The following is a 17,340-nucleotide window of genomic DNA, read 5'->3' as shown; positions in this document are numbered from 1 at the left end:
TTGGTATTTAACATGAAGGTTGCTGTGCTTTCTTTGTTTAGATTATTATCAGTATGTATGGATATGATTTTTAGAAAAGTGTCTATCTTGAAGTAATCCATATAGAGAATGCACTGAATTCCATTTTTTTATATTTCTAAATATGTCTTTATTTTAGCTGGTACAGAGAAAAGCAAGAAACTTCTGTTTGATAGAATGAAAGGTCTTGATTCCTTTGGAATTTTCTAGTCCTTGTACAGTTCTGTTCTCCATACCAATTCCACCTCATCTTCGTATCTCCTTTGACTTCATGCGCTGGCTCTTGCATATGATATATCTCATTTTCAGACTTTTTCTACTTACCATTTTGGCTCTCTTCTCTGTGTACAGCTGAACCTTTATTGATACTGCAATTGGTGCCTTCGCAGTGTAAACAGAGGGGGGAAAAATATTACTATTATGGGAGATGAGTTTTCAGCAAATTTTTGGGGTTTTTTTGAAACTTGAACTTTCAATAGATGTATGAACAATACCTTGTAGTGAATGAGGATCGGGATATACAACAGAATTTACTGGCATAGCTGTATGACTTAATCTTCTTTTGTGAATCTCCTTGTATTAGAAAGAAATGGTGCATCTTTTACAATGCAGTTTTTCCTACATGTGTGAATACTGGAAGGGGAAGAATGTTGGAAAAAGTAGTTCCCAGAGCTCTATGTATGGATGGGGGCAGGCTGCAATACCAGACATGACTAATACCAGTTACATGTTCCTTGTATTGTTTGTGTATCAAAAGGAAGAACTGGCCTTTGTCTTTGAGATGCTGCAGCAATTTGAGGATGCGCTAGTGCAGTATGATGAACTGGATGCCTTGTTTTCTCAATACGTTGTCAACTTTGGGGCTGGTGGTAAGTGTCTTAAAATGTTAAGTGTTTTAATTTTCTCAACTATGCTTCCGCTAAACAACCCAGTGCTTTGGGTACCATATGTGTGTATGGGAGAAAAAGATGGTACATTGCAGTGGAGATGCATTAGGTGGTTTGTGCTCTTCTTTTATGGTGTATGCAAACACAGTGTACATCAGTTTATTATTTAGTCTATTAAAGTTTTGGTTTTCATCTCTGAGGCTTGGAAGTAATTTTTAATGAAAACCTGCATTTTGCTCTTAATCGATGATCATTACAAACGGAGCCCTGAAACTTTATAATTGCCTAAGTATGGATCTGGCTGGCATACAGTTGCTGTTTTCACAGCTCACTGCTAAGTTATTCAGTAAAGAGCTTCCTGGATAAATGCATTCAGTTTTGTCTCAAATTACATGAGACATTTAGTAATCAGTACAAAACTGAATAGAAATCTGTGCTTAATCCGCACTACGGAAGATTTAACTTTCTCTTCAAGAAAAATTACCGTGCGAGAAATATCAAATAACTTTAAACTGTTTTAATGAGCTAAAGCATATGTTGTTATATAACAGCTTTAATCAGGTATATGTTATGAATCTGGTAAAAATATAGTGCAGGAGTAATTGCAGTGAAATTTATTTGTCCTGACTGAGCCTGATGCTATACCTGAAAGTGCGGGCACTTCTATCCATGATGGCTGAATAAGAAATACTTAATTAGATAAAGCTTGTTTGTTTTGAACTTCAGGTAGGCTTCATTGCTAAGAAATACATTACAAACTGATTGCCCCCATACTAATAACAAATATGCAGTTAAGACAAAATGCCTGTGGGGTTTGAATGTTCTGAAATTCAGTTATCTACGTAGCTGTGGAAGTTCTGCTGGTTTTTGTTTTGTTTTTGAAGTTAAGACATTAAGTCATTTATCCATATGGTAAACTTTAGAAAGAATATGCTATCTTGAACCTCTGGAGAGAGGAAGAAGAGACTTTGATAGAAAGCAGTGATTGATTCTTGGATATTAACTTTATTTACTTAGATGGTGCAAACTGGCTGACGTTTTTTTGCCAGCCAGTGAGGAGCTGGAATGGTTTAATTCTCCGAAAACCAATAGACATGGAGAAGAGAGAGCTAATTCAAAATCAAGAAGCTACTCTACTGGACTTGCGTAGTTACCTGTTTTCTCGCCAGTGCACGTTATTAATCTTCCTGCAGAGGCCATGGGAAGTTTCCCAGCGAGCATTGGAGCTTCTTCACAACTGTGTGCAAGAACTCAAGCTATTAGAAGTGAGTCAGTGTAATATATTCCATTATGTGAATGATTTTATCCAATGATGATCTAACAAGATTTTTGGAGTTTAGATGTCGGTGACCAGAATACAGTAAGCACTGGCTGTGAGTTATCGAAATGATGCTGTAATAACAGATTGTAACAGTGCTACAGGTGAATGTTTCATCATGAGGATGTCTTTGGAAAGAAATTTGGAGACATCACATCCAAAAACCAAACCTGTATTTAGTTAAAGTATTCTAGTCTTCACCTGGGAAGTTAACTTCTTAAGCTGGTAGGTAATTTATCTGCTTCTTTCCTGGATTTATGACCAGTCTCTTGAACTGTAGTTCCCGTCATTTAAATCTATAACAGTGTTGCATTGAAGAAAATTAGGCACGGTGGTTAATATGCTGATACGCAAGCTACTAATGTGTAACAAAAAGTGATTTTGAACTAGAAATGTTATTTGCAGTAAGGCTTTTTAGTGCCTTGCAAGTTGGATGCTGCTTTGATAGCCTTTTGTGGTTCTTATTTGTGATTTCTTTTGGTGCCCAGTAATGCTGTTCTGTGTTATACATGTGTCTCTGGCTATCTCTTCCAATGACGGAAGAAAGAGATAGAAACAAGTGACAGCGCTCAAAGCTTTTTGTGGTGTTGCATGCCTCTATGCATTACCACCCCTTCCTCTATACTTCAGTTTCTGTTGGTGGTTTTTAATTCTTTAAAGAGGCTTTATCAGGGATGTTGTACACTGATCGTCCTCCATGTATGACCATGGATGTCTATTAATTGAAATACATCTTTAAGAACGGCTTAATGTGCATGAGAATATTCCTGAATTTCACCTTCTGACTCATCCATGTCCTTAATCCTGTGGGTGTCTGGTTCTCTATAGTTTTATCTGTGCTATTATAACAGTAGCTGCTAATTTTTGCCTGTCTGACACTGCGGTAGTAAGTTCTATCTGTTCATCTGCATTTAAAGGCAGAAAATCTACTTCAGATGCATTGCCAACACCTTCACGTATTCTAAAACTAACAAGTAATTCCCACAGATAGTATGTTTTGTGTATGTGTTTTGTGGTTGTTTTTTTTTCTTTTCCAAAATAAATACATTCAGCCCTCTAAATCTCTGAAGGTACTTCCTGTGGTTCCCGTTTTGCTCCCCTCCAAGTCTGTCCTGCACCCCCAATGTCTGGGGCTCTTCTCTGCATTGTCTCTTATTTCTGAAAATTCAAATGCACTGTGGTTGCACGATGATCTTTCCTATCACATTAGTCAATTACCTAGTTTATTATGGGTTTCAAGACTCTTTCAGAGTCTTTCTAAAAGGAATACTTTTGCATTGTTTATGAACAGGATTTTGAGACACCATTACTGTGATTATATTCCAGATCTTTAGTTCTTGAAATGTTCTAGTATCAAACTCTCCTGTCTGTCTTTATCATGTCATGAATTATAATCCCTTCTTGTTTTCTTCCCTCCCCTCCCCTCCCCCCCCCCCCCCGTGTGGTTTTTTGGTTTGTTTTTTTGTTTATTTGGTTGGTTTTACCTCTATTCTTTAATTAGTTGTCCAGTGACAGATATCTTGTCCTTTGATTAACAACCTTATTGTTGTGAAGGAAAGTTAGATTAATTTCTTTTTTTCAGGTTTTTTAGTCTACTACTTAGTATGCTTTTAATTTCAGTCTCCTTAGGAAAGCAGTAGTATTTACAGAAATTTTTCATAACTCTGCTTTCCTTAGGTTTAGTTTCCAAATTTTTTGAATTTTTCCAACTACTACTAGTACCTATTAGTCCTCTTTTCCTTCTCTTTCATCTTGGTGAATGTATCAAATCTAGTTAATATAGTCACTGTCTAGCTGCTTAGCTGTCCTTGTTTCATAAACTAATATATATAAATTATTCAGGAGGTAGTGAGAGTTGGCCTGGTTTTTGTGTCGTCTCAGAGTAAGCTCTTCCAAGAGGCTCTGCTACGTTGCATCACAAAAAGTATTGTGCTGAAGTATTTTCTCATCTGACTAATGTTTATTTCCCAGTTAATTTTATCTGTTCATCTTCAGGTCTCTGTTCCTCCTGGAGCTTTGGATTGTTGGGTATTTTTGAGTTGTTTAGAAGTCTTACAAAGAATAGAAGGCTGCTGTGATAGGGCTCAAATAGATGCAAATGTTTCCCACACAGTTGGCTTATGGAGCTACGCCACTGAGAAGGTGAGCAAATGATGTGTTGCAGTTGTGGTATTACAGTTTTGAAGTAGACCATTTGTTTCTCTGGAACAGATTTTGCACTTTTTGTTGTGGAATTTAATATGGAGTTTGGTGTATTGTCTTGAGGCTAGTCTAGATGAGACATACAGGTTTATATCCGTTTTTTCCACTGTCAGATGAGGCCTGGGAATAACTCTTTGTCTGTTGTCCACCCACACACTCCCGCTCTCAGTTTGATAATGACTGGCTAATTAAACTCCAGAATGAACTCAGTCCATGCCATGTGAGAGAAGGAGCATGAATTTCAGTTATAGCAGGAGAAGCTGCCTGGATTTGAATGCATTTACCATTATAAATAGAGATTAGAGCAATGCGTTTACATAGTTCGTTATTTCTTCAGTATGTTAGTGTGGTAGTAATAGACCCCTAACTTCACTAAAGATGTTACTGTTGGTGGCTTGTGAGAGAGGCACATAAGTAATAATTTGCAATTTTTCAGTTACCACCCCTTACCGTAAAGTAAAAGTTGTAAAGTGGCCTTTTCAGTTGGGTTAAGCCCCTTCTCTAATTACATTTTTGAAGACCAGCGTAAGCTCATCCTCTTGTTTGCATAGCCTGTAGAACATTTTCTATTTATTTTAATCATAGTTTGTTCCTATTTCAGTAGACTTAGGAATCCTGTAAGTGACCCTGGGAGTTCCTTGTCCTATTACAAAAGCATAGAAAGACAATTTCCCCTTGAAGAATTACTGTTTAAAAAAAAAGGGGGGGGAGGAGATCAGCATAAAGGAAACAAAGAATTGTTTAAAGTGGTGATGAGTGCATCACATTCTGCCCATGTTCCTTACGTGTTTCTGTGGAAGATGCGTACCCGAGTTGGAAATGTCTCTCCCATTCATAGCTCTTCCAACACAAAAGGTCAAGGGAAAAATTTTAGGATAATGAGTAGCAGTAAGGTGGAACAGACTGAATGAAAGAAATTTAGCAACTGGTGGCAAAGTAACAAGGAATTAAAAAAAAAAAAGTACTAGCCAACTAGCCATCCCCATTTTATATAGTGTAAAGTAATATGACAATCTGAGACCTTTTTTCTTTTGTGGGCTTACCATGGTAGTTGATTGAGTTATTCTAAATGAATTAACTAAATGACCAACAGAACTGAACTTCTTTAAGACATTATCCTCTGCTGACTTGCGAGTATCAAGCATACCAGCTGCTGTCTAGAAGGGGTTTTATGGTAGTTGTGTCGTACTGTTTTAACACTGTTAGCTATGCACATAATCTCTTTTTCAAGAAGGTTTTGACCTGAATACAATACTTCGGGCGAATTTGCAAGCTTGTCTTATCAGTGTACTGGAGACTGCCTGCATTTCTTGATTATATAGTTTTGAAAAATACAGACACAGTTATTAGAAATGATCTTTGGCACTAACTGCCAAACATCTCAAGCTTTGTCCGTGTTTATATGGAAAACCAGAAGGACTTATTCTGATGAGGTGTTATGCATGTAGGGACATGTGTGTCTACGCATGTGTTTCAATATTTTTTGAGTCAGTAACTTACATGCAATTAAATTCTTAATAAAATTAATTTCTGCTGTGAGAATAACTGTTACTTTTGAAAGGTTCTCTACTTTCTTCCCATGAAGCAATTTTAATACAGATCTTACAAGCAGTATGACAGCAGCAGAAATGTCTTGTATTGTAGGAATGATGTAATAGGATAGAAGGAGTTTTATATTGATTTTGTACCTTATTGAAAACAAACATCTGGTTTCTCTTATAGTTAAAATCTCTTGGTTATCTGTGTGGACTTGTGTCAGAGAAGGGACCCAATTCAGAAGACCTTAACAGAACTGTTGATCTGTTAGCAGGGTTGGGAGCAGAACGCCCTGAAACAGGTATTACCAGGAATGTACGCATTCTATCTAATAACTGACATTGTCTTAAATACGTAGCATAAAAGTGCATCAGTAATAATAATTTCCAAGTATCCCTACATATAAATAAACATTGATACAACTCTCTTATCTCTTATGAGTTCTTTTAGTGTGTGTCTAGTACTTTAAATTATCAATGCGTCTCCTTACTGTTGCAAGCATATGTTTTTCCACTAATGATCCACTTATCAGCATTCAGGTAAATAGTCTTGAACAGTACTGTTTTTAGTAAAATTTTTAATACTTTCAGACAAGTATTAAAATTATTTGGAAAATAAATGCAGCATCCTTGATCTGATACAAACAGATAACCTGCAACTGGAACCACAAAGTGATATTGAGTTGAAGTGATATTATTTATTTGAGTGTCTGAATAATCAAATTTATTTACTCCTTGGGGATTTTATCACTTGCAAAGATATTTCTGAAGGGAAGAAGCTTCCGAAGGGAAGAAGTTAAATATGCTAGAAGAATTAGTATCTGTGAAGCATTAGCTGGCAGCCTGATGCTTCACTTGCTCTTGCAGGTCTGATGATGTACACTTCTTAATTCAGTGCTATGGTGCCTGTTGTATTTATTTAAAATGGGGGCTTTTTTCTTCTAGAAATACTGACACCTATTCGGTCAGGCAAAGACTTTTAAGTTGAGCAAGCTGCTTCAGAAAAAAACTTGGTCTTGCTCACAATTTTCCTTTGAAGTACATTGTTTAAAGTAGTAAAATGTCTTTAAGTTACAGTATACTTCTGTCACGCTGATTTATAAATCCAGCAGTGGGGTGCTGTGAGAATATTACTCTTGGCACAATATGGTATTTCAGTACAATTGTGTGTGTTTCTAGGTTGAATAAATGTTATGAAATATTTTGTGGAGAAGTTAGTACAGTTAGTATATTGCTGCTTGCCTTTACCCTGCAACCCTGAACATCACTCGCGTGCACGCACACACAGAGAGTTGTGAAACAGCCTTTCTTGATCTTATTCTAGAGCCTGGGGAAGAAACTCGTGATCCGTCTCTGAGTGTTAGTGTTGTTTCCCACATAAAATTAGTTTTCTCTTCACTTTCTACTAGAAGGAAAAAGGAGGGGGAGAGTGTTATTAAAACAGGAATGTATTTGTAAGTGACACGTCTTGATCTGTTTTTTTTCTAAAGCAAATGCATCACAGAGCCCTTATAAGAAACTTAAAGAGGCCTTATCATCTGTAGAAGCTTTTGAAAAACACTACTTAGTAAGTATGAATTTTGGTTATTTATAATAGTTTTGTATGTTTACGTTATAGGTTGAATAGGGCCAAAGTTTCCAAACCTGCGAAGATAACATCGAGAACGTAAATCTGTATTTCTATATTTTGTTATCAAAGGTTATTGCTTACACGCTGAACACAACAAGGCTGATTTGTTTTACAATTGGAGCCTTATATGGGCCCTAAGTTTCAAGTATTTGTTTTAACTTTAATATTTACAGTTATGAATTAGAGGTTATCATCTGTAAGTATGTATACTTAGTTATTAAAAAAGCCAATGTCATGGTTATCATATTCTGCTGTCCCAAATTCCGAATTAACTGAATATTACCCAGAAGAATATTGGTGTGTGAATTCAGCTTCCTTTTGAATGGTTCAGACTTGCATCTTGCCGTGGCTGTTAAGTGGTTTAAGTTATACTGTGGAATTTTTCATAGAAGCTGTGGGACATCTGTGGATAATAGTTTCTAATGGGGTTCTAATTCCATTAGAATTCTCGTTGTGCTTTAATATGCATGTTTATTTCCTGACAGCTCCCTTATTGAGGAGCCATTGTAATGATCTTTGGGGTCTTTTTATAAAAGATTGCTACATAAAACAAAAAACCCCAATCCTGACTGTCAAGAATGTGTTTGGGTTTTGGGGTTTTGGTTTGTTTTTTGGGTTTTTTCCCCCTCAAACAATTTTCCTCTGAAATTTCTTATATTTGCAATACTGCTGTTAAAGTTTTCTGAGGAAAAGTTGGAGGAAAACTGAGCAATTTTTTTTTTTAAATCCGAGAACTAGGCAGTACTAGTTTTTATGAAGTTTTATTGAAAGAAAAAGACTCAAAAGATTTTATCTGAAGATACCAGGTTTCATTTTTATACTTTATAAGACTAGTTGGATAGCTGGACCAAAACTAAAATCTTCAGAATTGCTAGCTGCTCTTACATATTCAGTTCCAACTTGCACCTGAAGATCTCTGCTAAATTCAGCAGTATCATCCTAATTTAAGAAACTAAATGGGATCTGCAGAGTTTGCCCATGAAAGAATTGTCATTCCTATTTGTATTTGTGACTGCACTTTTATGCAACAGAAAATCAGATATCAGATACACTATAAAAGATTGTTTTCTATGTACCTGTCACATAAATATATACAATTCATGTATACCCATAATTTATCCATGTATTCAGTGGAGAAGAACATAGAATTAATTAAAATTTCCAGACACAGCTAAGACAAGTTATTTGCATTTAAAATTTTAATGAGTCTGGAAAGTAAAATGCAGCTTTTCAGACATGTTGAAAGCAAGAAGTGATGAGCTTTTATTACGAGAAGAGGCTTTGTTCTCATTCAATGGCTAGTCTCATGCAACAACTTCAGAATCACTGTCAAATCTTCTACAAGCATGTTGGCTTGTACCTTAATTTTGGGAGAATGTAGCTTTTCATTTGTATGTGTAGCTGGTGTCTAAGACTTCTCAGTGGTTATGCTGATCTGTTAAGGAGTGGTCACTTAGTCTATGGTAGGGTATTGTTTTGAGTTCTTAAATAAAAACAAGAGTGATTTTTCTAGGCTGTCCGTAAGAAACAGCAAAAATGGCATTTGGGAGCTCATTTTATGTCATTTTCCTGCCCCGTAGGAATAGATGCTTTCTGACAGATACTCTGCAAAATATTTAGGCAATTGGAAGCTCTTAAGCAATTTGTTTTGAAGGACAGAGTAGTTCTTAATACACTAAGTGAAGTAGAATGAGCTTCTGTGGAAGGTTGCTGACAGTCAGAAGAGGCTGCAGGTTTCTAAATGTGATGTGAAAAGTTTTTATGTGTCTGGCCAGAGATTAACATACTTGAGGAAAAAATGTTTGGTGGTGGTATACAGTGTGTGTTGTAACTGCTAATTTTGTGAGAAAGATTTGTAGCTGTTATTACAACTTAGGGCAAGGTGAGGAAGGTGACATGTAGACAGTGTGGCTGCATTGGAAATTAAATTTAAGACTGACAAACTTCAATCTGGGATTGCGTAGCTTCAAGCAAAATTCCTTTAAGGCACTCTTGTGAAAATACTTACACCGATTGTAACTTGGCGTTTTGCATTTAATTGTATGATTACATACTGCAAACTTTCATATACTTAATGGTATTTTGTGCAGCTTTAGTGAAAGTATCATGTACCAACCACATTCTGCATGTAGTTGATTTGGTTTTGAAGTATTAGTTGTGAGTCTCTGGGGCAAGCTCTAATATTGTTCTAAATATGTTATGCTGTGGTGCATCCACTACACAATCCTGCAATGATAAACTAATGGCATATAGTCACTGAGAAATAGGTGCTCTCAAAAAGACAGGAGGATTCAAGTGTAAAGAAGTGCTTGAAACTGCATCTCATCTATTATTTTGGTGGGTTTGAGTTGCCTTATCTAATTTTTAATGGGCTTTTTTCTTCTGCTATTTATAACACAGATATGGGATAATGACCAGCTGTAGAAAAAGTGAAGATGACCTGTTACAAACTGCTCTATATTGTGTGCTGGGGGCAAGGGGAGATCTAGATCTAAAGTGGCTCGTTCTGGTCTTTTTGTGGTAGTGACTTAGTTACTGGCTATGAGTTTGTGCGAAATACCATATAGCTACTAAAAATATATAAAGCTTATGATAGTTTCTTTTCTTTTAAACAGGATCTGTCCCATGCCACCATTGAAATGTACACAAATATTGGAAGAATTCGCTCAGCTAAGCTTGTGGGAAAGGACTTGGCAGAGTTTTATATGTAAATGAATGTTTGAAATGTCTTAAATGCATTTGCTTTGAAAAGTTTGACCATAATCCTTGAGGAAAATATGCTGTATTTAAAAAGGAATTTTAAAAAGTATTTTTTTAAATGTAAACATACCCTAAGTTTCAGGCTGTATTTCAGCAAAAAAAGAAGAATAAGAACACCGGCAATCTCTTTATATCAAACCCTAATTCCCACCTCATGATTTGGTACTCGTACCTTTTAACTGTCCTGTGTTCTTTAGCTTGATCCTTTCTCCTCCTAGGGAGAAAAGGGTAATGGGATGGTGGAGGGAGAAAGAAATAGCTTTGTGTTTATTATGGCTTGCTTTGTAACGTGGCTTCTGACTTGTTTCAAATTTTATAGTTATCTTAACTACAAATCTGTGTGTATGTATCTCAGAAAAGCCAGAAACCATGTTCTTTGGAGAGCAATGAGTTTGATATTTGAGGTTATGATTGCAAAACGTTTGTTTCCCCCACTGTGAAACTTACAGTGATATTATTCCTAATTGCCAAATATATTTTTTGTTTTTATCCCTGCTGTTAAATATCACTAAAGGAACCTCCTGTGTTGGTTTTCCATTTCATTTTATTTTTCTTATTTAGAAGAATTTGGGAGTCCTAAGTGGGTTTTTTTGGGAAAACATGTTTGGGCATGCTTCTCGCCTATCTTTCCTAAAGCAGTCTGATCTTCTAGCTGCAACAGATTCTTCTAAATTAACTTCACTTTTCATCTGAGGTTTAAAGACTACCATGGAAGTGCTGTGCTATGCTAAAATGATATTTTCATTGAAGCATTTTCCTGCTTTAAAATTGTTGAGTAAGCATATTTTTAGTTAACTGTCAGAAGCTTCAGATAGCTTTTGTCGCATCGTGGGAGGTAACTTCACCTCACTTGCTCTGACTTGGGATAGATCTATATATGAAGCCTTTCATTGACATGGTATATTTACATAAATTGTAGTTCTGCTTGCTTAAGTGAATCACATAAAGGTAGGCCAATATGTTGATCTGTTACCAGCAAAATAAAGAGCATAATGGTTCACTGCATCTTGTTTTGCATTCATGTGCCCATCACCACTTTTTGAAAATGTGTAGAGAGTTTTCATGGCTGCAGAGGTTCTCATAACACTTTACTTATTTGTATATTTTTAAAGGAGGAAGAAAGGTCCACAGAAGGCAGAAGTCTATCTTCAAGGAGCACTGAAAACTTACCTTGCTGAGGGCTGGGCATTGCTCGTCACACATACGAGAAAACAGTTAGCTGAATGTCAGAAACACCTTGGGCAAATCGAAAAGTATCCTCTAAAAGGTGGAGCCAGAAAAATCAAGACTGGAGAAAATGATACTTCTGGTTGTTTTTTCTCTCTAACTTTTATTTAACAGTAGAGACTGCCAAACATCAGACAGCTGAGTTATTTCTTGTTTCCATTGTTGCTGTTTGTTTGGAGAGGGTTGGGTTATTTATTTTTTAATTTTTATTTTTTTACTATCTGGTTCACTTAAAACCTTTTGCATATGGTTGCTGCTCTCTCTTTTAAGTACGTCTAGGCTCTAGAGAGTGCTGCAACATGGATAATGTAAAGTTTGTCATTAGTTCAGCAGATACTATAGAGGTTTTTTTTTTTATGATTCTGTTTGTACATCACTATGTAAGTTTTTCTGTGGTACTGTTTTTTCATTTGGGTAAATATGGCATTATAGTGTCTTCCTATATTAAGGAGCTTAATTTCTGGGGTTTCTTTCTATAACTGCTACCACCTTTTTCCTGTATCTGACCTGGCAAGGACTCTTCTGGTATTTGTAATGGTGGCTTTTTCCACAAGTTAAAACTGAGGCTTGGAAGATGAAAATCTTGTGGCTGTGGTGTAGTGTGTTGTGTTTCAATATCTTTTGCTATTATTTATTTTTTATTCCTGGCTTTTATCTCTGCTTCAGAAGGGGAGTGGGAGTTGTTTGCTTTTAAGTTGTGTAAAAGCTCAATCTTCAATGTGTGAATGAAATCTCTGTAAATGCCACATAAATGCTAAGGAATATGTTGAGAGAATGACTTGGCCCAATCCTAACGTTTGACAGGCTTCAAATTCTTCACTTTGATACTCTCTGCATTATTTTCACACACCAGCTCTATCCACTACAACTATATTTGTTTAAATATGAAATCTGTCTGTGTTGCTGTAGTGTTGCTGTTTTCAAGATGAGAGGGGGGTGTGTGTGTGTGTGCGTGAAGTCTACTGACTGGCCTTGGGTGTTTTCTTGTATTCTTTTTGGCTTTAGAAGCAGCGCAATTTGAATTCTGCTTTTCATTTTAGCCTTATATGTTGTTGCCTAAATTTGGTAGCCAAGTTAAGTAAATTGGTTCTAATCCGAATTGTTGTGTTATATGCAGGATATCATGTTCTGTAGCAAAATGGCAAATCTTATTATTTTCTTGTGTTTTGGCAGAAGAGTACAGCTTTCATTGGTGCCATAGTTAGACATGGAATTCCTCTAGGTGTTCCAAACTGGGATGGTCAACTGAACAGAGTACTTCCTGCAGGACAGTTCTTGTGGAAATGGCAAGGAAAGACAACTTTTTTTGAATGGTCCTTTTAGCTTTTTTTAAAGTTGTGGGGGGGTTTTTTTGGTTGTTTTTTTTTTTTTTTGCATAAGAAACTCATATTTTAGTCTGTAAGTGACAGTACTAGGAATTTTACTGTAGCTGAAAATCAGTTCAGGTAAATTTGAATTTGTAGTGTATTTTGGGTTTTGTTCTTTTTTGTTTTTTGATTGTTTGTTTAGAACTAGACTTAGACATTGTAAATGTCTGCCTCCTTTGAAAATTCTTACATCACTTTTAAATATTCTCAAATTTTTCTGCTTCAGTGCAAATGCTCTTAAAGAATGAACCAATAATATTGCAATCTTAGCTAGATACTTAAATGAGCATTTGTATCCTTAGCACTCAAACGTCGAAAGAATGTCTTATGACTTAGTTATGGTAAGTGATGCTGTAACAGCTGGCAGTTTCTCAGCCAAGTAGATTGGAATATAATCAAATACTCAAGTTATTTAGTTCTCAATGTTGGGCAGCGTAATGCAAGACACTGGGTCTTTAACTTGCATGCTGCATTTATCTATTGTCAAATGAATTTTCTATGCTCACTCATCTTTTTAGATGGGGGAAGATTGCACAGGCTAATAATGGATCATATTTTAGTAGGTCTGCAAAAAGTAGAGATTCTGAAACATTCTTAGTTGACAGTAAATCTTCCATTGTTTCTTTTCTAATGGAAGAGTGTGGTGGTGATAAAAGCAGGTCTTGTATTAAAAAAGATCAGAAAAGCAGTACTTGAACTGTCTTGTTTTCAGTCAAATTTCTGAATGTTGTAGGTTTCTATTTCATATTTCCTTAACTTTGTTAGTTATCTTCAAACAAGCAGCCTTTTAGCTGGTGATAAGCACTTAACAGAAGATGAACGCAAAAGCTTTTGCCAAGAAATACTAGATTTTGCCAATCACCAAGCAGAGAACCAAGGTAAGTCTGGTTCTTAAATACTTAAAACTTAAGCTGCTCTAATCTGATCTTTCCCTAAAAGTAGATTGGAAGGCTTTTTCTGATTGTTTTCATTGCCTTGTGTGTAACTTCTGAACCAACATGGTTCTTTTCTTGTCATCTCCAGAACATTTGTAGAACTTCTGCAATAATTAAGAATAGTCAAAGATGAAAGGGTATTTACCATTTTCATCCTGAATACCACAAAGTCTTTGTTTTCCTTCACTTATCTGTTTCTTTGCTTTGACAGCTCATAATTTATCTTGTGTTGGGTTTTTTCCAAATTCCTAAGTCTGCTCTACACTGCTGGCACACAGATGGCAGCTCTGTGATGATACCTTTTTTGGGTTTGATGTTAGATCTGTTCCCATCCACTTGCACCTTATTATTTTGACCGTCCTACCTCTTATCTTTATTCTTCCTGCTGCTTCAGTAATACCTTGTCCTCAGATATTAATCATAATTCAAATTCATATAGAATAGTTCCTGTAGATCTGAAGACGGCTATTTTTTATACAGAAGTTTTTCTTGATGAATGGTTGTACCATAAGTAATATATTATTTTAGACTTGTGTGGTGGGTTGACCCTGGCTGGATGCCAGGTGCCCACCAAAGCCACCCTATCGCTCCCCTCCTCAGCTGGACAGGGGAGCGAAGATATAATGAAAGGCTCATGGCTCGAGATAAGGACAGGGGGAGATCACTCGGCAATTACTGTCACAGGCAAAACAGACCTGACTTGAGGGAAATTTAATTTATTTAATTTATTACCAATCAAATCAGAGTAGGATAATGAGAAATAAAAACTAAACTTAAAAACACCTTCCCCCCACCCCTCCCTTCTTCCTAGGCTCAACTTTACTCCCAAATTCTCTATCTCCTCCCCCTAGCAGTGCAGGGGGACAGGGAATGGGGCTTCATGCGTGATTTCTGCCTCTCCTTTCCCCTCAGGGGGAGGACTCCTCACACTCTTCCCCTGCTGCAGCGTGGGGTCCCTCCCACAGGAGACAGTCCTCCACAAACTTCTCCAATGTGGGTCCTTCCCATGGGCTGCAGCTCTTCACAAACGGCTCCAGCATGAGTCCCTTCCACGGGGTGCAGTCCTTCAGGAAAAGACCGCTCCAGCGTGCGTCCCCCATGGGGTCGCAAGTCCTGCCAGCTACCTGGTCCAGTGTGGGCTCCTCTCTCCATGGGTCCACGGGTCCCACCAGGAGCCTGCTCCAGTGTGGGCCTCCCACAGAATCACAGCCTCCTTTGGGCATCCACCTGCTCCAGCATGGGGTCCACAATGGGCTGCAGGTGGATAGCTGCATAATCTCCATGGGCTGCAGGGGGACAGCCTGCCTCACCATTGTCTTCTCCACAGGCTGCAGGGGAATGAATCTCTGCTCTGGTGCCTGGAGCACCTCCTCCCCCCTCCTTCACTGACCTTGGTGTCTGCAAAGTTGTTTCACATATTCTTGCTCCTCTCTGGCTGCAATTGCGCAGTTTTGTTTTCCCCTTCTTAAATATGTTAGCATAGAGGCACTACCACCACCACTGATGGGCTTGGGCTTGGCCAGCAGTGAGTCCATCTTGGAGCCAGTGGGCTTTAGCCTTATTGGACATAGGGGAAGCTTCTAGCAGATTCTCACAGAAACCACCCGTGTAGACCCCTGCTAATAAAACCTTGCCATACAAACACAATACAACTTGCTTCTTAATTAAGTTTTGGTGCTGTCTCTGTGTTGTTTTTTGGAGTCTAGAAAAGAGAATGAAAAACCCTTGCATGGTAGAGCTGATGGATCAAGGCACTAGTCAGATCATTAGTTTCTTAAACTTGTACTTGCTTTTAATTTATGTACTCTGGGAAATTTGTCACTTTATGCTACTGTGTTCGTCTAGAATGCTTTATGTAGTAGTGAAATGTTAAACTTCTGCTGAGACACTCTCTTAGTTTATTTGTCTTTAATAGCTTGAGCACTAAAATTGTAGTAATGTAACTTAGAAAAGAAATCTCATCATCTTTAAGTCTCATTTCTATGCCAGATAAAACTAAAATATGAAAGCACTGATTTATTGTGAAAGGATTCATTGTGAAAAGTTGTTGATCTGTTTAATTCTAGGTGTTAAATTTTTAAAAGAAAAGACTTGCTGGTCTCCAGCAGCACTTCAGAAGAATAAAATCCCTGGTTTTATCTTTCCAGGTCAAAAGGTTATATTGCCTATGCACTCCTTTGCGCAGTTGAAAACTTTACATTTTGACCCTGCAAACGCTGTTGTCCATGTGGGTGGAATGTTGTCTATTGAGTTGACTTTGCTGAGCCAAATGCCCATCCCTGTCCAAGTGGATCAGATTGCCATCCATGTTCACTTCAGCATTGAAAAAAATAGTTACAGAAAAACAGCGGAGTGGCTCACTAAGCACAAAACTTCCAATGGTGTTATCAACTTTCCAAATGAAGTTGCAGGCTTTCCTTTGTCAAGAAACAACTTGCCAGCACTGGAGCTATACGAAATGTATGAACGGAGTCCCTCAGATAACTCTTTGAACACAGCAGGAATTATCTGCAAAAATGTGCACATGCTTCTACGAAGGCAAGAGAGCAGCAGTTCGCTGGATATACCCTCTGGGGTGACTTTAGAAGATGGGGCTCATGTGTTGAAATGCAACAACTTAATACTGGAACCAGGGGTCAATAAAATAACATTCAATACTCAGGTAAGTTTTTTATAGTTGAGCGAACATGGCACTCATGAAAGAAGAACTCAAAGCACTGGCTAGGAAGAGCATAGTGCTGCCAAGTGGTACCTCTGTTGCTTCCTGTTATAGCTTGGGTGATGCCATTCCCCTTGTGGCTTTCTTTTTGTTGTTCTAGACCTTAATTTCCCATGAATAAAGGCTGTTGCATTTATGCCAAAATGTACAGGTGACTCTCCTATTTCCAATCATTAGCCACCCTTTCAAAACATGTTTTAAATGTCTTGATTACTGCTGCCAAAAATTAAACTGATAAATTCATACACAAGATAATGTACTGTACTTCGCTGTTGAGCTCATTGAGAGTAATGTTTAAAAATTGTAATGGGAATGGATTTTCTAGTCCTTAGTAAGTGACTGTGTGGTTGATAGCCTGTTCTTCACTGTGGAGGGCGGTAGAATATTTTCTTCACTTGATGCATGTAGTAAACCTACCTGCAAGAAGTATGACAAAGTTAAGCTCAGCTTCAAATATTTGAATTTAGAAGATGTCAGAATTAAGATTGCCCCCATTATTCATCTTGTCTTTTCATTCCTTATGTGATTAAGAACATAAGGATTCTCTGCTACAGGAAGACTAAATCTGCGTGAGCAAACTCCTCAAAACACACTGAAAATAAGAGTGTCACGGCTAAATGCCACCCTCAGGAAATGGATTACAGTCCTGCCTCTGCCATAGAGTGTTGTGTATGAACTCCCTCAATTCCCAATTTACACATGCACTCTAAGTCAGCTTAATACATGGAGTAATACTTTTTTC

The 17,340-nt window shown here is 37.3% G+C and overlaps 1 protein-coding gene across 2 annotated transcripts in view; it reads left to right on the top strand.

The window, feature by feature from the left end:
• TRAPPC10 (trafficking protein particle complex subunit 10) overlaps positions 1–17,340 on the top strand; it is a 44,527-nt gene that overhangs the window by 14,712 nt on the left and 12,475 nt on the right. For both annotated transcript variants that reach the window (XM_063344558.1, XM_063344566.1), the window contains 9 exons: positions 776–887; positions 1,923–2,170; positions 4,219–4,365; positions 6,148–6,262; positions 7,451–7,527; positions 10,206–10,297; positions 11,463–11,603; positions 13,710–13,822; positions 16,027–16,541. In XM_063344558.1, the coding sequence (XP_063200628.1) occupies positions 776–887; positions 1,923–2,170; positions 4,219–4,365; positions 6,148–6,262; positions 7,451–7,527; positions 10,206–10,297; positions 11,463–11,603; positions 13,710–13,822; positions 16,027–16,541 (1,560 nt within the window). The remainder of the gene's footprint in view (positions 1–775; positions 888–1,922; positions 2,171–4,218; positions 4,366–6,147; positions 6,263–7,450; positions 7,528–10,205; positions 10,298–11,462; positions 11,604–13,709; positions 13,823–16,026; positions 16,542–17,340) is intronic.

The sequence above is a fragment of the Chroicocephalus ridibundus genome, chromosome 1 (assembly GCF_963924245.1).
Source record: "Chroicocephalus ridibundus chromosome 1, bChrRid1.1, whole genome shotgun sequence".
Taxonomy (NCBI): Eukaryota; Metazoa; Chordata; class Aves; order Charadriiformes; family Laridae; genus Chroicocephalus; species Chroicocephalus ridibundus.
Note: the sequence above shows the minus strand (reverse complement) of the source record. Positions and strands in the feature narration are given on the sequence as shown.